The sequence below is a fragment of the Acyrthosiphon pisum genome, chromosome A2 (assembly GCF_005508785.2).
Source record: "Acyrthosiphon pisum isolate AL4f chromosome A2, pea_aphid_22Mar2018_4r6ur, whole genome shotgun sequence".
Taxonomy (NCBI): domain Eukaryota; kingdom Metazoa; phylum Arthropoda; class Insecta; order Hemiptera; family Aphididae; genus Acyrthosiphon; species Acyrthosiphon pisum.
In genome coordinates, this window is record NC_042495.1 from 100,162,072 (window position 1) to 100,183,997 (window position 21,926).

The following is a 21,926-nucleotide window of genomic DNA, read 5'->3' on the forward strand; positions in this document are numbered from 1 at the left end:
GAGAATATATTACTATAGCAAAACTTAGTGCATGTATCTTTAAGGTGCAACCGTATTACATATATATCGGACTTTAGGCTGGCTGTATTTAGTGGTATACCATTAAAGCCAATCGCAAATGCAAATTAGCTTAACTGCATTTCCAAAGTCGTATACGTCTTGCTTATACTTTGGGTCAATTTTTGAGAAAACTGACTACACCCCTATGCCTAAACTTGGTGCATGTATCGTTGAGGTGCAGCTGTGTCATATAATATCGTGTATATATATACGACTTTCGGCTGGCTGTTGATTGGTGACGTTACAACCAATCGCGCCGTAATGTTTTACCCAACATTTTATCGCCACGTCGTCGGCGCGCTATTCGTAATTTATCAAACGCAACCATGGTTTCGATGGAGGCGGAGACGGCGTACAAGACGCGTGTGCAGTTGTAGGTAGACGCCATGACGAATGGTTAGCGAAAGAAAATCCATCGTCGGTTGCTATACCCACACACCGGTTGTATCGTAATAACGAACGGTTCGTATCGATTGCGATCGAAACGAATGAAAAATCGCGCACTCGTTACGCCACAACGAATATAGAGACGCCCGGGCCGTCAGTCACCGGTGCTTAGACAGTTGTTGCAGCCTGCAGCATCAGCGAAGTACGAAGTTTATTTAAAAATGCGGCACGGTTTTTTTCTTTCGTATATATTATATTATACTTGAAGTATATTATGCTGTACGCTCATTCACGTCTTTGAAATACATCCGTGACCGATAACGGTCGATCAATAATAAGTGACGTCGGGCTTTTTTAAATATTTTATTATACTGCCGCACGCCAACTCAGAGTGATCCCCGTGGAAACCGTCAAAAAATGCGGATGGAAATTTTCTGTGAACATTTTTTACGCGTCCAACGACGATAGTTATTATATTTTTATCGCCCACTTTATAGAGATGTGTAAAGATAAATAATATGCTCACGTGTTTTGGAAGCACCATGTGCGCCCCTCGACAGTCATTGTTTTCTCGGTTTCTACGCTGCCGGGCGTTGTTCGTTTCCACAAAATCTAGTTTTTGTACTAAATAAATATTATGCTTAGAGAACCGTTCAGAATTACCAAGAGGCCACCACGAGGCACCTCTTGTGAGTAGTGACCTGCACCATCTGCAGTTCTCGTTGACTCACCAAAATTACTATTTATTATTTATTTTTAAATAATATATTCATACGCGATATTATGTACATACCTGCTACATAAACACGCTGACAGAGTTCATTGCTCATTAGAGTATGTGAATGGCAGTAGATTACAAATATTTGTACGATATTAAATTCAAAAACCCTGCCGCCGCAGAGTATATTTTGTAAGACTATCGCATGCAGTGCGATTGACGTCCGATTCGAAGTAACAACTTATGGGTGTTTAACAATGTGAAAAGGATCAGTCTCGATTATAAATGATAGGGATACGTTGCAGTTTTACGCTCGTTGAACCGGCATTGACAATGATATATTGTAGATTTCAAAACGCCGATTACTCGCGTATGGAAGATCGTAAAAAAAGATTACGTTTGAAATGCTCTGCGTCGGGATTCGTGCGTAATTGAATAAATATGTTGATTCGAAATTCTTAAGGGTCCGCGTAGAAACGAAATTCTTGACGCGATGCGACTATTATGCTACACAGCAGTGGCGTGAAATATTTCGGTCGATGAATTATTTATTTGGGAAGATGAGATAAAAAAGGCACTGGCTCACTTATATAGGTCTGTCTAAATGTAAATATAATTAATATCGTAAAAAAACAAAAGAAACACGGAAACGCGGGCATAGTTGCGAGTTATACCGTCTCACTCGCCGTCGACGACGATTCCGGGATGTATCGAACCGAGTATTATATTGTTTATATTTTTTTTTTTTTGTTTTTAGTTTTAGGGCCACGCGTATAATACGCTTGTTATAATATAAACAAATATCACGATGTCGATCCTACGATTGCGTCCCGTACACGTATGTCGAAGTATATTCTATTATAATATACGACTGTACGACTGTACGATGACATTATACGTAGATACATTATGATTTATTTCGTAAATACGATATCGTTATTATTAATTATACCTGCCACGGCGCGCGATTGCGTGAAATAAAATCGACCACCGCGTCTGTGACTTTACTGCGATGGGAAATCATAATATGCTGCTTAAGTGTTAAAATATTATAACATACGCCATCGTGCCGCAGAAGTATAATATGATACATTGCAATGTATGAATGTGTTATAATAGGTACCTACCTACTATATAATATGATACACTCGATGTGTTTGAGTTGCGACACTTGACCCGAGAAACTCCGCGGCCGTGTTCAGTGTCGCACAGTGCGCTGCTGCTGGCTGTGATTAAAATTATCGACTTTTGTACCAGTGGCGACGGTGAGGGGGGTAGCTACCTTTACGCTATACCTATATAAGTGTGCAGCATAGTATCTAGTAATAGCTATGCAACGAAACGAATAATATTAATAATTTGTATACGATCAATTATTACATTTTTGTAAACGACTGTTTGCAATATTTTCACCGTCACAGCTCCCGCGGGGTTCTCCGACGATGTATTATTATGAATTACTCGTATAAAATATGCGAACCGTCGAACGGCGGGGGCTACACCCGTTCTTTAGCTATAGAGGACGTGCGAAACGGTTTTTTTTGTGGTTACAAACATAACTGTTCGGCGTAGCTTACACTCTTGACATCACATGTACACGTCACACAAGCTTTCAATATTCCAAAATTTAATAATAATTTGAAACCTGCAGCGTTGTTCCCGGGAACTATACTAGGTATATACGGTGTCAAAAAACCTCAACCGTGGATATCCGTGTTAAAAAACAAAAACCGTCAACGGTATATTAACATACCAGCTACCTATATTTGACAGATTTTGAAAAATGATAATTTTTGTTCGTACGCGCTTGTAGTTCGGCTAAGCTACAATTTTAGGGTGCATATATGCACGGTCTAAAGTTTTGCGTATTTCTAAGATATACCTACTTATGTAGTTAGCTTAAAGCAATAAACATTCAGAGCACGCCGATAAAGTTTTCGTCCTCAGAAAATTCGTGTTCTAACTCGAAACTAATAAACATCGCTGCGGCGAAACATAAGAACAAAAATACTTTAAAAAAAAAAAACTGTCAGAAAGTTTTTAGTACTTTTTAGAAACGCTTGAGCGACACATTTTATACTAATATATTATAATACTAGGTGCCCAACCTTCCTCCGGAAGAAATTATTTTTTTAATAATTTAATTAAAAAACATATGACTATTTTTTGGCTATATAAAATATAATATAATTAGTATTTACATATTGTAGTTATTGTTATTGCTAATTTCTGAAAATTATATATCCTACAATTTGAATTCAACCACTAGAGTGGTAAATTGTATTATTTTTTTTTATTATAGAATAGACATAAGGTAGAAAAAAATGTAACAATAAATTATTTGTTCAATGAATAATATATATATTACAAATGGAAAAATGCAAGTGCAAACAAATAAATAAATAATTAATAATGATAATAATAATAATAATAATAATAAATAAACAAACAAACCGGTTTCCTTCGTATCCAAAACTAAGTTAGATTCAATATATATAGATAATGTTTGTTTATTTATTTTCTTCATAATATAATATACAACATATATAAATTTAAAAATAATTTATTTAATTACAGCTGCAGTTATCCAATGATTTCAAAATAACATAGTTTTTGTTTGTTTTTTTCAGATGACGCATATCTCAAAATGTCCATCGAGACTATCGAGGAACTGGATTGGTGTTTGGATCAATTGGAAACCATCCAGACACATAGATCAGTTTCAGACATGGCATCGTCGAAGGTATGTGGAATAATCATACTTCGCTGCGTTTAAAATATAAAATCACGAGTTAAATGCGTATTAATAATAAACATAATATTATTATATTATAAAATAGCCCAGAAAATTGTCCTATATGTTTGTTTTTATGTAAATACAGTCACATACGTTGGCGTTGTAATGGCAGAATTCAATTATGTCATGGATCTGGCAACCAGAATGTTATTTTTTCTCAGTGACCATATATTAAGCATAAACATAATATCATCTGTTTAGACGTTAAGAAATAAAATAAAATGTTTACTTACCTATATAAAATAATTTGTTTAATTTATAATTATTGTATCATAATATTATAATATATTCAATTAGTATATACAATTTTATAAGATGCCAAGAAAGATAGATAACATTTAATTTTGAGGATAACATTTTTAGAATCGAGCCTAGCAATGTTTGTGTTGTTTTCACAATTATTAAATTATATGCGTTCAATCTTGAACTTTGAAAGTGGTTTAAAATGACAATAAAATTTGTCATATGTTATGAATACAGATTTTTAATTTTGTTGTTCTTTTATATTATACTTTTTATTGTTTAATCTATTTTTAATAATATTATATTCCATATTATGTTTTAAGTTATCTGCTTCGTTTTTCGACAATAGCCACAACAACTATTTAATGATATACTTAAGTAATCATTTACCTGTACCTTTATATTTTACATTGTTTTGAAATACTGTAATTAACAAACACTCGTCAGTCATTGTCCATTGGTTGCACATATTTTTGTGCACATCAAATTTTTTATACATTTATAAATGTTTAATCATGGCATGCTGCAGGGTATAGAGTATTTACGACGAGTTAATTATGTGTCATATTGTCATTTTTGACCACTTCCCATATAATAATATATATATTACGTACAACATAATATATCATAAATATTTATGGTTTTTTAAGTAATCGTTTTTTATTTCGTGGAGCTCACATGACCAGATTATACATTATCATTAAGTTTTGTCAGGGACTTAAAATCAATTTTCTTGAAACTGCAACGGTTACAATATAATATACCATTTGATAAAAGCGTCGTTTGTGGTATAAGTTCCACCGATGAACGTCGCGTATTCGATCATCGAAAACATTTTGTAGAATACAAACTTGACGTAATGAATTTAGTTTCTTAATGATCTTCTTCTCGGCAAGGATAATAGCAGCACAAGTTCAGTCACGTATCATAATATACTATATAATAATATGGCAACGTATTATTTCCTGTATATTTAAACATAATATTGTTTCTCTTAGGACCCGTTTTACAATCATAGTTTAAACCTCGGTTACACTTAACCCACTGATTTTACCGGCTGAATTCCACGGTTCAGCCTTAGTTTAACTATTGTAAAACGGGCCCTTAATCGTTTAATGGGGCAAAATATTTAATTGTGCCACATAGGTACATTCTATTACATTATCATAATATCATTGTGCGCGAGCTGAGTGAAGTGCCCCGGAGTGTTCGCAGACGTTGCATAATAATTAAATTATATAATAAGCGACTTGGATATTGAAATGAAAATATAACAAATAAAATATAAAATTGGTTTATGCAAATTGTTTTGGAGAAGTGTGCAGCGGCTTACGGTTTTCGACAGTCATGGTTAGCAGCCACTAGCTATACTGTTCAAAATTAATGCACAAACTCTCTGGGGAAAAAAAACACCAAGAAATAGAATTCTGTTTTTTTTTCGTACTATTATTATTATTTCCAGTATACTAACCTTGTGCAGCATAAACACGGCCAATTTATATTTGAACACTCGACGGAGGCTTCCCGGTTCGAAAGCACGAGGATAGCTAGACGTTTTTCAAGTGGAAAATATCCGAGGAATCGATTTTGGTTTTTCCCCTTACGCAAATTGAATTTCCCATAACTCCGCGGCGGAAGCGCACATAATATATATATATATATATATAGACGTAAACACATCCAGTGATTTGAATACAAAGAAAAAAGAAAATATATAGTAAAGAATTGGATGGACACTGTAAAAAAAAATAAGAACGATGCGCATTTTTCTTATATAAAGTATGTACTATGTACAGTATGCATAGTATCTATATAGTATAATAATAATATAGTAAATTATCTATTGGAGCTTACTATAATGCACGCTGAGTATACAGGACGTGATGAAAAGAAATATTTTGGTGACCTTAATCTTTTGCCTGAACTGATTACCAATTCTTAAATTCAAATTCATCCGTAAATATTGTATTATATACCTATTATATGAAAAAGAACATCAGACAAAAAATTACATTATATTATTACATTGTTTTATTTAATTTAAGCTACAACGGTATTGCTTATTTAATAGTTAAAATATTTAAGTTATAACTTATAATATATACTTATAGCAACTGTCGTAATCAACTATTTATAAATTAATTACAAATAATATGTATCATGTCTAGGTTATGCTCAGTAAAGTTAGATTCAATAGAGCCAATAAATATGAAGTACTATTTAATATTATTAATAATTTTAGAATACATTTATATCGGTACTTTATTTTTAATATCTGTAAACTTAAAAATATTATATAAAATCATTGAATTTTAATTATAATATTAAGCAGTTATGTGATAAGTTTCATTTGATTTAACATATTTAAAATATTCCATTATTTAAAGCGCGTTACATTTTTAGTTATGTTTTAAAACAAAGTAGGTACTTGAAATTCATTGAAACGTATAACGTATTATTATACTTTTTATGCCGTTAATTTTCTATTTAGTATATAATATTGTATGACAATATATTATAATTTATGAACAATTGGCATTTTGAAGTTTCTCAAACACTAAGTTATTTATATTTGTAGATCTGTTTTGTTCGACTAACAATGTATAGCTGTTTAATTCAATTATATTTTGTATATTATGTTACAGTTTAAAAGAATGCTTAACAAAGAGCTTAGTCACTTCTCCGAGTCTAGTAAATCCGGAAATCAAATATCTGAATACATTTGTTCAACCTTTCTCGGTGAGTAATCCGGTAATCGTATAAATAATAAAAGTATATAATATGCACTTATACATATAATATCTTAAGCCAACCGTCCAGTTCTGTCTCTGTCTCTCTCTCTGTCTCTCTCTTAAATATCGATAATTTTCCGACGATAACTTCTGAGATTCGAGAACTGTATGGCGCATGAGACGTGAATAATAAATTTAAAAAATGCTTTTTCCTCTTCGCTTTCAGACAAACAACAAGAGCTGGATATACCGTCACTGCATACCGACGATAACCAACAGGACGAGGCGAGACAGAACAAGGCGTCGTCCTCTTCCGGCGCTTCGTCCAGTTCTCAGTCCGGCCCGCAGTCCAAGAAAAAAGTCACCAAAGTGACGCCAATGTCGCATATATCGGGCGTGAAGAGAGCCTTGTCGCACACAAACAGCTTCGCCGGCGAACGATTGCCGAAATTCGGCGTGGACACGCCCAAGGAAGAAGAATTGGGACACGTGAGTCGAAAATACGATAAATTATTATAACGCTTTGATAATATTATTTTATAATAATTATAATATTATGTCGTTGTACGAAAACCGACCGAACGTGTACGATTGCGTGTGACGGGCATACAGGCCATATTTTTTTTATGGTTAAATGATTGTTTACTTAAGAACTAAAGTGTTATAAAATTATTGTCCTTAAATATTTCTCATAGTTTTATCCGGAAAATTGTGTTCGATTACACTGAATGTCAAAAATAATCTATCGTAATGTAAGTGTTTTACATACCGGAATATTATGTTACTTGAGAACGCCGTGGAAAAACGCAGACTGGGAGGACTTTATGCAAATTTCCACGATAATATTTGAAGCGGTCAAACAGCGTTCTGTTATTGGGTACAGCATTGGTGTTGTACCCATTTAGTGTCGAAAATAAAATGAAATCGTATGACCGTTAAGTAGTAAGATAATATAATACACGCTATACTATTATGATCGTTATCCATCCCCATTCGACGTTCTATTATTGTCGAGCCATTGAGACAATATCACGGTTAACCCTCTTGAAACACGACCAGAAAGTTCGTTTTCGGCGGAACAATTATTAGTAGTAAACTCTCACAACTAATAATGTAGATACCCGTATTATTAATTTGAACACGTGCCTTGTACACCTACAACTATTATACCTATGCATTATACCTATTATACCTACTAGTATTCTCGTTGAATATCGTATACATTGTATTATTGATAATTATTGCAACAACCCCTCGTGGTTTCTCTTTCAGACTTTGGCCGAAATAGACAAATGGGGTATCGATATATTCCGGATAGCCGATTTGACCAACAACCGGCCGCTGACGGCCATAGCATATACCGTGTTCCAGGTAATTACAACAACATGAACAACAACAACGATAATAATAATGACAGTAAAGGCGACGGGGAGGAGACTACAGCTGGATGATATACACTTGCTGCTCAGCAGTTGTAGTCGCAGAGCTCGTTTGCCACGTTGTTAACCAAATGGCTATGGCTAATGATTGCTATTTATTTCTCTTGTTTTCAGAACCGAGAGCTATTGAAAACGTTCATGATTCCTGCTAAAACGTTTGTTGCGTTCATGATGACCCTAGAGGACCATTACGCCAAAGACAATCCTTTCCACAACAGCACCCACGCGGCGGACGTCGTCCAGTCCACCAACGTCCTGCTGAACTCGCCGGCTTTAGAGGTGAGCAGAATAAACCAGCGAAAAATTCTAAACTTACTATACCCACTATAGTCGGGAGAATGAAAATTGGCCGCTGGCGATGTGATAGCAACCTTTTATTTTCTTCGAAAACAGGGGTTCTAAAACTCGTATACAACATCTTTCTAATACATTTGTATTAAGTAATTGTATCTATATTTGATAAATTTCAAAATGTACGCACTTTTTTTTCGAAATTATTACAACAAGTGACCACCAGAAGTGTGCGCATCAGCGGCCACTTTTTATTATCCCGACTTTAAACCTAAGATCATATTATTATATTATATCATAATCGGAACTTGACCAAGCACGCATAACGGTGTTCTATACTGTGATGGGATAATAATATTATATTGTTTAAACCGTCGATCGTTTTTCAGAGCGTTTTTACTCCGCTGGAAATCACCGCTGCCCTCTTCGCGGCCGCCATACACGACGTCGACCATCCCGGACTGACCAATCAGTTTCTCATCAACTCGAGTAAATAACACTTCAACAATATATTATATCTGCTGTTTTAGATTGCCGCATATTTTTATGACGTTTTTCGTTCTCATTTTTTGCGCAGGTTCTGAATTGGCTCTGATGTACAACGACGAGTCCGTGCTCGAAAACCATCATTTGGCTGTGGCTTTCAAACTTTTACAAAACGACGGGTGTGACATATTCCAGAACATCAACAAAAAACAAAGGCAAACTCTGAGAAAAATGGTTATCGACATGGTAAGACTAGTGTCTCGATGCTCATTTTTTTATAGTATGCATATAATATTTCTATCATTATTAATGTCGTTTTCGTGCTCTATCCTACTCACATATAGGTACTTTCCACTGACATGTCCAAACATATGAGCCTATTGGCAGACCTCAAAACCATGGTTGAAACAAAAAAAGTGGCCGGCTCTGGGGTATTGTTGCTGGACAACTACACCGACAGAATACAAGTAAATTAGACCACTGCAGTGACACTCGCTACGAACACATGAAATATCAAAATACATTATATATCTATGTACATTTTTCAAACAGGTCTTGCAAAACTTGGTACATTGCGCGGACTTGAGTAACCCCACCAAACCGTTGGAACTATACAAACGATGGGTCGACCTGTTGATGGAAGAATTCTTCCAGCAGGGTGACAAAGAGCGAGAACAAAACCTGGACATTAGTCCGATGTGTGACAGGCACAGCGCTACGATCGAAAAATCGCAGGTAATGCGATAATCAAACTTTTACGGAACTCTATAAACAAACCACCAACCCTATTACAATATATTACTGTTGTATTCTCTGTGGACAGGTCGGATTCATCGATTATATCGTGCACCCTCTGTGGGAGACGTGGGCCGACTTGGTGCATCCCGACGCCCAGGAAATACTCGATACCCTCGAAGAAAACAGAGATTGGTACCAGAGTAAGTATATAGTATAATGCTATGGTTTAGTTATGCGTATACGCAGGACTATGTCGTTTTTCTCTTTGACGATACCTACGTATATTACTATATATATATATTACCTGCACCGTCGTCGTTGTCTCAGTTTTCGTCGACGTGACGATAATGGGTAACGTACGTACACGTGTTATGTACAGAGTATACTAAGACCCGGTTTGGTTTTTGCGCGCAACAGGTATGATTCCACCCAGCCCACCCAACGACGAGTCCGAAGACCGCGACAGCGGTGACGACGACGACTCCAAGCCCTCGGCTAGCGACCAGGACCCGAACATCAGGTTTCACGTGACGCTCGAGGAAGGCGACGAAGACTCGGTGGCCGCGATGTGACGCAAACTAGTCGGCTGGTGTCGCAAGCTGGGCGAAAAAGTCAACTCCTGGTGGAGGACCAAACAATGAGCAAAACAACGAGCGACTCACCTCGTCCCCGTCTTTTGGCAACAAAATAATAAATATAAAACCACAACGCCCTTTGTCCCCCCCTCCCCCAAGAATTACATGGTGTGTCCGTGTATCTGTGTGTGTGCGTGTGTATACGTGTGTGTGTGCGTGTACGGAATCTATCCAAAACGCTTTTTTTTCTGTCTATGTAAAAAATAAAAACAAGTTTAAAAAAAGATTATGATTAATGATAATAATAAACAAAAAACGAAAAAAAAATTAATTAACTGCAAATTCCTTTAATCTCATTTACATAAATAGTTATATATACATGATAATATATAAAACACAGATAAAAAAAAAAAAACACTTTATTATTATTAAAATTTTGATGTAATTTTGTTGTTATACATTTAGGTACGTATTATTAATTATTAATTAATGTTAGTTTGTGTTGTTCGGAGAGAGAATTTGCTCGTTTGTTTTTTTTTTTTTTTTTTTTTTTTTTTTATTATTGATTACCGTTTTCGTAGTTATTCTTCTTTTGATTTTTCAAATAATTATCTGTCTTGTTTAGTCATTATTTTAATATTTATTGATGTTATAGCTGTTTAATAAACGAAATGATGTTATATATAAGAATATATACAATTAACTATTGTCATAATTAATAGTTATATTATTAATCGTATATCTTTCGAACATATAATTTTAAGTAATACAAACAAATGTATATCCCTGAAAATGAACCTAACCTGATTAAAACATCAAGTGAAGAAGTAACGATTGATTTTCTGATCATATTGTAAGCAACGGAATTCTGGCTTTGATCTTTTTTATATACACAAATATTTTTTTTTTATTTATAATTCAAGTTATTATAAAAAAAAATATATATATATAAAACTTTCGTTAACATTTTTATCATTTCCAAGCATATTTCAATCTTATTTAATTTCATAGTTTGGTATTTAAAAAATCTGAAATCAAAATATAATTTAAAAAACTTGGGATTTAATTCAGTTTTAAAATGTGTATTTTTTACGAATCAATGGTAAAATAACTCAGATGATTAAAATGTTGCCAAGTCGAAATCGAAGAAATCTATAATAATATTATAACGTTTCAACTTTTTAACCATCGTTATAATTTTTACATAATATTTTAACATTTTTGTTAACTATTGTGTGTATTATACGACACACGCTAATAAGACGTCTCCGAAAACTTTCGATTAGGGCTGTGATTTTCTGTCGTCTGCCACAAGACAGTGTTATACGTTACTTTTATCAGTTGGGTTCATAAATTTTCCGTTCTATTCTTACAGATTCAAAGTATAATATATTGTGTTTGCAGATTCCATTTGTCAATTCACTTGCATTTCTCTTCCGATAGTATTTTATTTATTATTTACTATTTAGGTATATACTTGCAAATATAATGTTACCTTTCTTTGTATTTTCAAACGTGTATAATATTATATAATGTTATTTATATATATATTTATACATTTTTTGAATATAATAATTATTATTAGTATGTATTCATTTTATAATTTAAACGACTAGTCAATTTTTCGCCAAATATTTGTACAAATTGTATTACCCTCCCCGCCCCTCCATCACCCTTTTTAAGTTTGTTTAACATTCTTTTTTCTAAAAACCACGTTTGTCTATTGACTGTCTATTTTATATAAGCTTGGTAATTCAGGGTCCCCGATTTTTGTCCAAATTCCTATTTACTTTTTTTTATAAAAAAAAAATATATATATATATAATATATAATTAATAATAAATACTAAACGTGTAAATAATATACGTCTCTTCCTATATTACGTGTAAAAATAATATAATAGATACATATACATATATTACCATAATATATGTATAATATATATATATATATATACCATTTAAATTACGGAGAATATCTTTCGCGAGCCTTAGTTATTGTCAATATTATTACAATATCATCTTTTGCATCTGTTGATAACACACGTCCTGATTACATAATATTATATAACAATACACTACGGCCGTTTAGTGTGCATCACTTTGTTTGTTTCAAAAGGATCTAACGAGCGGTGCTTAATTATAATAATTTGAATTTAAGAACAATTTTATTTATCAGTGTTGTATTCAAAGTTAAATGCACATCGAGTATATATATATATATTTATATATTTTATGGACATGTACATCATACGTATGTGTATGTGTTTATAAAAATATATAATATATTTACATAAATATTATTATTATTATTATTATTATTATGATTATTATTATTATTATTATGTCTATAGGTCTGTAATTTTGTACCAAATAGATCGAATAAAATATGAAAAACTCGGTACAATATATTGGTGTTGATAATTTATATTGGTTTTTATGTTATATACTATTATTCATAATATTAAAACTGCAGTCGATGGCCATGGTCGTCTGCATTTCAATCCGAAGGAAACGTGCCGATTTCGGACCAAATACGTTTCAAAGTTCTTCCGTTGTTGCCGATCAGCGCCATGTCGTGTTCGTAGTAAAAAATCATAATTCTACGCACACGAAAACAAAAAAAAATATATCATTAGTGTTATCAAATCGTTTGGCCGACGGAACCCATATAATATGATAAGTATTATAATAATATGGCATCTACAACAGTCTATGCGATTTACAAAATATTATAATATTATACACAATAGCGAAATGTAGGCTATAAAAAGGGTGTTTTTTTTTTATGGTTTTGTGATTATTATAATATAACAATAGTACTCTGCTGCAGCTGTAAGTATGAAAAATTGACATCACTAACTTCCATATTTTCTGTAACCTCAAAGCTGTTTCAGTGAATGTTATATTCTATTAACGAACAACTGTAACACAACTTTATACCAAGTACCTATGTGTTGGTATAAACAACGTTCCCAGATTAACACTTGCGGGCCGGAAGGCTAAATTTTGATGCAGGTGCTTCAACTTTTATGGTGGCAGTGGCGGCCAGGCCAAGTCTAATATGCTGTGGCCACGGTCCGACCTCTTTCGGCCACATTTCATGTTTACCACAACTTTGTTATAAGTAAATAATATATTATATTAGAGTATATTATGGTATGGTGGAAATATGAAATGCGTTATTTAAAACGTAAGCTCAGTTGACAGTTGACCACTGCATAGGTACATAATATATATATATATATATATATATATATATATAGGTACCTAGAATATAATCTCGATTACAATGTTTACTAAAATGCGTGTTCAATGATACCATTATGTGCCCGAATGCCGTTTGGTGAACCACGCTTTCGAATAGATAAACTGATACCTTCACAATAATAGACATAATATTATTTCACACGTCTCGCCACTGACAACCGTATTAACGGACGTCAGTCGTGGTACGAGAACGCCAAATGCAAACGATATTAATACAATAATATTGCTAAATCGTCCTATACATTGGCGGCGAGGAGGTGCAAACTATACTCTCATAATACATAATATACAGTGTAGTATCATAACACTGTTGTATACAGAACTACAGACGGTCGGGCGTTTTGACAAGTGCCCAAATGAATAATAGGTAGGTACCGACGCATCGTGATATTACACTGAATAATAAATAATAATTATTACGAGGGCAAACAGTGATAAATGGAAATATGAAAAAAAAACCGTGTAGAGTCATACTAATATTATGTACCCATATATACCTGTATCGTTTACGTAATATAACATATTATATTATATTCACTACGAAGTGGCGGTGTAACGATAATAATATTGTATTACACTACACTCGTCAATGTTGTCATAATAATTAAAGGTACATACGCTGTTTACCGTCATAATATTATTATATACCCGCTAGATATTTATTTAATGGGTACTCGATGGTTTGATTATTTCAAAGACATATCGTACTGTGGAGCCCACTTGTTTTATGACACGCAATATATTATTATACCGTGCGTGGATCGTATATGAATTATATAGTATTTTCGGGCGTCATCCTTTAATACGGTGGTGGCAATAACCCTCCACGAATATAAATTTTTACAGTCGGGTCAGAAGCTCCATCGTTCCAAGAGTGCTCGCCACCAAGTTTTTATAGGTAACACAATTTCGTCATAATATTATGATAGGTATATTATGTAAAATTGTCGCAAATAAAACGCATTTTTATACGTGTGCTAAGTATATTATAATAATTATATAACGGTACGTCTCAAAATTCCAGTATTTCCCTGATTATTATCTCAGTGCTTAGGAATATATAAGAAACACATATGCCCTTAAATTGAAACTGTTATTGATTTCTGTCGAACGTTTCATACGGTTTCACAATGATGCTTATGACAATGCGAGACTTTAGGGAGTTTAGTTAAATTAAATTTTTATAACAATTAAACAAATTTAAAAAAAGTCAAGTACCTACATAAATAAATTATAGCGATTGTGACCGCCCGAGTTTTAGTGACAAATCCTCGGTACATATATACACGTGTTCCGAACCAACCGACCTCCCACCTACAAATGCTAATGACCATAATGACCGGGCTTAAGTTCAATAATAAAAAAAAAAAAATTATAGCAAGTAAACCTTGCATTTCTCTTCCGATAGTATTTTATTTATTACTAGCTGATCCCGTGCACTTCGTTTCCCGGCAACCAATAATTATTATTATAATAGCTTCAAAACCTATGGCAACCATTTAAAACAAAAATTTCCATATGAAATATCAAAATCCCTGTTTGAGCACCTCTCCCTTTTTAAATTAGTCTATCCTATGCTCAGAGGTATAATCTATCTATGTATATAAACATATCTGATCCCGTTCACTTCGTTGCCCATTAAAATTGCCAACTCTATATGAATAATATGTTTTACAGATCACCATGGCAACCATTTATATACAAAACATTCCATCAGAAATTTCAAAATAATATATAATTGGTTGTCATGGTAACTTGGACACACACACTGACACACATACATTCATTTTTATATATATAGATTTACTATTTAGGTATATACTTGCAAATATAATGTTACCTTTCTTTGTATTTTCAAACGTGTATAATATTATATAATGTTATTTATATATATATATATATATATATGTATACATTTTTTGAATATAATAATAAATTATTAGTATGTATTCATTTTATAATTTAAAAGACTAGTCAATTTTTCGCCAAATGTTTGTACAAATTGTATTACCCTCCCCGCCCCTCCATCACCCTTTTTAAGTTTGTTTAATATTATTTTTTCTAAAATCCACGTTTGTCTATTTTATATAAGCTTGGTAATTCAGGGTCCCCGATTTTTGTCAAAATTCCTATTTACTTTTTTTTATTAAAACAAATAAAAATATATATATATATATATATAATATATAATTAATAATAAATACTAAACGTGTAAATAATATTATACGTCTCTTCCTATATTACGTGTAAAAATAATATAATAGATATATTACCATAATATATGTATAATATAAGACCCATGTACAACTTTGTAGGCTAATGACCTTATTTGTCGAAGCTTCTATTTCTAATAAAAACAAAAACTTCTCAGGTAAACATATAATGTGAGAGATTACCACCACCCGATTCAATAGCCTTTGGGCTTAAAAACAAACAATACGCGTCGGACAGTTTCTTGTCATTGCACGAGCGTTTGATAAAGTATTATGAAATATCACTCAAACAACCGACCTATTCTGCAATAAATTCTAAGACTTAGTTCTCGGCGAGCACCATTACTGCAGTTTTGTATAATATGGTATACGTACAAACAACACAATTATTATGACGACTTGAAAATTAAAAATGTGTCGAAGAGTTATCAGTTAAAATCATCTACCTTCATTGATTTCCTCCGTACAAAGCTTAACTCAAATACAATTAGAATAAATCGTTGAAAACATGGTTTCTACTTATAAATACGTGAAAATCCTCCCCGAAAGCTTAAAACTAACTGTATAGGAATCGTGGAATTGTAAATCTACGTGTATGAACGTTTGGAAGTATCACAAATGGACGTCAATAATTTTGCCTGATTTATGTACTATAACCTATAATTATTATTGAATGTGCTAAATAACTAATCGTCTTATATTTTAATAACAAATTGTCCGTCGAACGCGTGTCGATCACCGGAAAATGTTTTTGTAGAAAATATCACAGTGCGTTCATAATGAACCGTAGGTCGTGATCGTTATTATTCCTGCACCGACTATCGTTCAACCGTAGTATATATGTTTTTTGGTCGTGACGCAGATATCACAGTCTTATGTATAGGTGCCTACTAATGTAAATTGTTTAAGATTAACTGTCCAAACACAACGGGTTGAAAAAGGATGTCGCTTATTCGACTCGGCAGATTTCCGGTTACATATTATATGCAATATACCTACGACCTACCCGTTATCGTATTATCTAAATCTCATATATATTATGGAGGTAAAGTCGTAAAGCCGTACCTGGACTTGGGAACTCCGAGCGCGTTTTGAAGGTATTCGCTGATGGCCGCCACGTACCGTTCGATGGCCTCTTCGTCCGTCGTCGTGTTTGGTCGCAGCGATCCTCTGGTCAGGTTCATCACGACACAATGGTCGGTCGAACCGGAAAAGTCGAACTCCTGTCCAGATCGCAGTTGTCCCATGATCACCTGCGGTCCGAGACAATTGTATTAAAAAATCACCGAACAAACCTAATTTTAGTATTATACTATGGTGTAATATGCGATAAAGACGTTTTGTTTTTTAAAACAACAAAACTTTACCGCGATGAGATTATACAAAGAACGTTTTTCTATTTCTTAAATATTTATAAATTGTGTTTGGTGTTTACCGACGTGGAGTATCCTATCGGCAAATCAATGTCGTGTGTCCTATCCAATGGTATTATTGCAATATATTATAATAACATTATTGTTATATCAATTAATATTTGAATTTATTGAACTACGAAAAAGCATACTGACTTGTCTTATAAATTTTATACTTGGTTTAAACTACAATTCATTTTTCGACGCTTTTTTTTTATGTAAGTTATAGTTTTAGTTATAGTTTTAGTTCGTATATTATAGACTTTACCTAATTCCTGCTTATCAAATTTTTAAGTTTTTAACACGTAGGTATCGATATTCTTCACAATATCACTTATTGAGCTATTATACAGTCTACCCATATTATACAAAATGTATAATCAATTATATTATATAGGTACACGTGAAATAATACAATAATAATATTTTATTATAATGTATCATAACATTATACAACATAAACGGGACGAGATTTCTCGAACGTTTCCTAATCGCGTTACGTACATAATAAAAATAGTAATAATAATATATTGTTAGGTACCTAAATACACTATTGTTACACCTATCGATCGGCCACGGCGCTTCGAATACAGATCGGGAGATTACGTAAAACCGAAAAAAAAATTAATAATCTGTCGAGTTTGTTGACAATATAATATTATAGTAATAATTATTGTTGTCGGTGACAACTATTATAGCAGGTGAAAGTTTACGACGGTGGAAGGGATGGGAGTTGGCATAGAATAATAATAATATTGTGCGAACGATAACGTCTATAAAAGTGCATAAATCGCGTACATATAATATGTATATAATATTATAATGTATTAGTGTTTTATTATAATTGAGCTCCACTGAATGCGATATTTTTTTTCGTCCCGTCACACATAACCACAATATTATAGTCTTAGTAAATTGTGTTGGAATAAATTAAAGGAAATCGTATTTAGTAAATTGGTCCCATAGAATTGGTCACAGAAAATTTGGTCCCTTAGACCGGGTCTTGTGTCAATGTAGTCATGGTTTCATACATTTTATGAACCATACCACACACATGATATCAATGACTGTACCTATATATACGGTTTAAATAAAAATAATCAAATACTATACAATAATAATAGCATAACTCTTGTTATGTTTCTTGATAAAATAATATATCATGTATTATGTATATTATAGATGGTAAACATCATCTTTATGTCATCCACGAAATAATTTTAAAAAAAGTATGGATCAACTTTTTTTTAATCCGAGTAATGTAATAATAGGTTCCATATTAACTTAAAAGTTGGCGAGTTAAATGTATTGTTTTTAACTATCTACTATTATAACAATATAACTATATCAACAAAATAACGATATACGTTTACTGGACTTAACTATTAACTCGAGTAAATCGTTATTGTTGACTTGCTTGCGCTGTTTCACCAACCTTCGGACTAATGCTCTATGCGCGTTGTCGTAAATATTTACCTTTTTAGGCCGGTCGAAAAGTGCACACAGGAAGTCGGAAGTATCGGACAGAAAGCCGTCGGGAACCTGGCTGGCGGCCAAATTCGTGTCAATGGTGTAGCTCATTGCGTGTTATCGTATATTATGCTTTATTCGCCCAAAACACCGTAGAGTGACGCGTCAAATAGTATAAAAGGCGTATTATGTAATAATTTAAAAACTAAAAATAATAATAATATAAGCTATATTATAATGGTGCTCGTGTATAATTTATAGCTTTGTGGTACGATAATGTCGCGCGTATCGCTTACTGAAATTTGCAAAACACTGTCAACGGTAAAATATTATATAATATTATAATGAATGTTATAATTATTGTATAATCGGGATGGACCAGCGACACTCGATCATGACCCCGAAAATACCGTCCACGTGCAGTTTTTTTACGTATTACGATTATGTAAACGTATAGTTTTTTATCGACGGTCTTTTGTGACACGTCAAAATGAAATCGTTCTAAAATATTTTAATCATAAGTATACAGTATGACAAATACGTATATAAGGGGAGGGTGAGGGGTTAACCCGATAACAAACCGATGGAAAACGATTTACCCTTTTCACTACGCATGGATAACATTTACACATTTTTTTGAAACATTATAATATTATATTAACATGAAACTGACATTTACAAAAAAAAAAAGACGAACAAAAAACAGACCTTTTTATACGAATAATAATCGTACTGAGCTATAGTTATCATTTAACTATATTACCTTGAACATGCTAGACACTTGCATAATATTTCTGTTGTTCATCAAAATGTCTGCTTGGATATAAAATATATTCTTACGCGAGTACACGATTGTAACATTTTATATGTATAACTACTTACTACACTGTACTTGACATTTGTATACGAGCAACATTATACCCACACAAGACGATAAGATAAATTATTAATTTTGTAATAATATTTTATCATCGATATGACGTAAACGTATAATTGTTTTGATTTATTTATAATTAATATAACACGTTTTATAAAATAAGATGTTTCCAAATTTGTTATAGTGTTATAGAAATTCCGTCACTTACAGTTTGGCCTGTAATGAATATAATTGTTCACTCAAAACAGGTATTTTGATTTTTGTTAAATAAGATATTATAATATTTAAATATTTTGGTGGTTGACGATGGATGTCACGTATTGCTGTTTGTATTTCATCACTGCTTTCAAGTGGACGACGAACTTTAATGAGTTAAGTTTTCAGGCAATTTTTCTTTGAAGTATTTTTTTTTTTTATTATCACGTCATGCTTGTGAGTGAGTGCTTGAGCTTTAAATATGTCATATAGGCGTTTCAAAAGACACCAGTGTTTTTGGATATAGGTACACCATTGCAGAATATCATTTTCCCGCAGGTACGGAACGCGCTGGTATTATGTGTATCTGCACAATATCCACGTATCCTGCCAGACTCGACAAATACGAATGGCCTACCATCCATAATAATATACAATTTTTTTATAAAATGATTACTTAGTGCAATCATGTACGCGGTATAAACGTATAACCACAGAAATCGTACAACTAGTATCTAGCCAGCCTGTGTACTATAATAATATCTGATCGAACGCGCATTCCAAGGCGTTTTGTATAGGCAAATTAAGCATTTTTGCTTGCGAATGGGAAACTCACGACGTTTGTGTTGCCTACACGACTACAAGGCGTAGAGATAATATTATCACGAATTGTTCTACAGAAAATAAAACTCGTCATATCTACCTATGTATTTTGTCATTTATTTATTCATTTCTACTCGTTGTAGTCGACTGCTTAATTATTTGGATTAATTACAGCGTCATTATTGCTATAATTAATTTTTTTTTGGTATTTTTCATTTACATTCAAATTTATATAGTTAACATCAGCGGCGTTTGATAACAGTGGAGCTTCTTCCATTATATTCGAGACCGTCGCTTTTTTGTACTCCAATACCGACATGGCCAAGGACAGGCTCTCACAAGCGCTGTGGGTACCTCCACAGAGACTTTCTTTCGTTCAGCTACGTTTTGCCACCGGTCGTCGGAGGCGCCATCAATAATAAAACGTTATCGCGAGTTATATATTATTTTAAAAACATAATTTGCTTGAAACAATAAATTAATCATTTTTTGAAGTGAAAACTTCTCTTGGGAGGCTATAATATAACAATAAAGTGGAATATTATTTTAATTTTTTAATTATTATACTAAGCTTCAAATTCACGATTTATTAACCTGGTACAATGGTAGTACACTAGTACGTCTCGATTTTTATTGTCTATGATATTAGTACACATTACGTGGGTTGTAATTTTTCGTGGTGTTCACCTCTAACCATACTGAGAAATAATGGCGTAATGGTGATGTCTGTTCGGTTGCTCGTTACGCTGTGTCGAGTGCATTCCGTCGTCATTCGCATTGCGTTCCGTTTACGTCGTGATATAATTCCGGCGAATTTATATTTATCAATTTGTTCGTCGACTTCCGTACACACCAGTTCCGTAACCTTTCTAGCCTACTTTTGTAACTCGCTCGGAAATATTTTTCAACAAAATTACAAAAAAAAGTAAAATATTAATGTTAATGGCCAGAAACAGCTGGTATCGCCGGTACTTAAGTATGAAAAAAAACATTTTTTTTTTTTTATATTATCTATAGAATAGATCACCATTTATATGAATTGTCAAGCACATTTTGGAAGGTCGCGTGACACTCCTCCCACTTTAAAATCCAAGTTACATAATTTGCTCTTGAAACACAATTTTCCATCCTTCAAAGTTCAAAATAACATTTTCAAAATGTTTTTTTTTCATAAATGTAGTACGCTATTCCTGTAAATATAATTGTCTAGCTTACTTTTGAAATTTGCTCTGAAACCCTTCTACCACAAAATTTTTAAAAAAATGTTAAATATTAATGTAAATTTTCAGCAACAGTGATGGCCGGAAGTTAAGTATGAAAAATATTAACATTTAAAAAAAATTTTTGTCGATCCTCGGGTCCCGAACAGTAGGTACACCGACCTAGTGACGAACCGGAAAGGTATTTAAACAAAATAACAC

At 33.0% G+C, this 21,926-nt stretch overlaps 2 protein-coding genes across 9 annotated transcripts in view; one reads left to right on the forward strand and one right to left on the reverse strand.

The window, feature by feature from the left end:
• LOC100166947 (cAMP-specific 3',5'-cyclic phosphodiesterase) overlaps positions 1–11,297 on the forward strand; it is a 519,645-nt gene extending 508,348 nt beyond the window's left edge. For all 7 annotated transcript variants that reach the window (XM_029489182.1, XM_029489181.1, XM_029489179.1 and 4 more), the window contains 11 exons: positions 3,796–3,908; positions 6,851–6,944; positions 7,164–7,426; positions 8,210–8,308; positions 8,491–8,655; positions 9,057–9,156; positions 9,245–9,399; positions 9,498–9,620; positions 9,706–9,888; positions 9,977–10,091; positions 10,309–11,297. In XM_029489182.1, the coding sequence (XP_029345042.1) occupies positions 3,796–3,908; positions 6,851–6,944; positions 7,164–7,426; positions 8,210–8,308; positions 8,491–8,655; positions 9,057–9,156; positions 9,245–9,399; positions 9,498–9,620; positions 9,706–9,888; positions 9,977–10,091; positions 10,309–10,463 (1,565 nt within the window). In that variant the 3' untranslated portion in view covers positions 10,464–11,297. The remainder of the gene's footprint in view (positions 1–3,795; positions 3,909–6,850; positions 6,945–7,163; positions 7,427–8,209; positions 8,309–8,490; positions 8,656–9,056; positions 9,157–9,244; positions 9,400–9,497; positions 9,621–9,705; positions 9,889–9,976; positions 10,092–10,308) is intronic.
• A 347-nt stretch (positions 11,298–11,644) lies between these two features.
• LOC100164929 (macrophage migration inhibitory factor homolog) lies at positions 11,645–19,717 on the reverse strand. 2 transcript variants are annotated; one of them, XM_016801880.2, is made up of 3 exons: positions 19,594–19,717; positions 17,014–17,201; positions 11,645–13,068 (listed from the first exon to the last, which is right to left on the reverse strand). In XM_016801880.2, the coding sequence occupies exons 1-3, from the start codon at positions 19,633–19,635 to the stop codon at positions 12,966–12,968; spliced, it is 333 nt and encodes a 110-aa protein (XP_016657369.1). In that variant the 5' UTR covers positions 19,636–19,717; the 3' UTR covers positions 11,645–12,965.
• Positions 19,718–21,926: the final 2,209 nt, after the last annotated feature.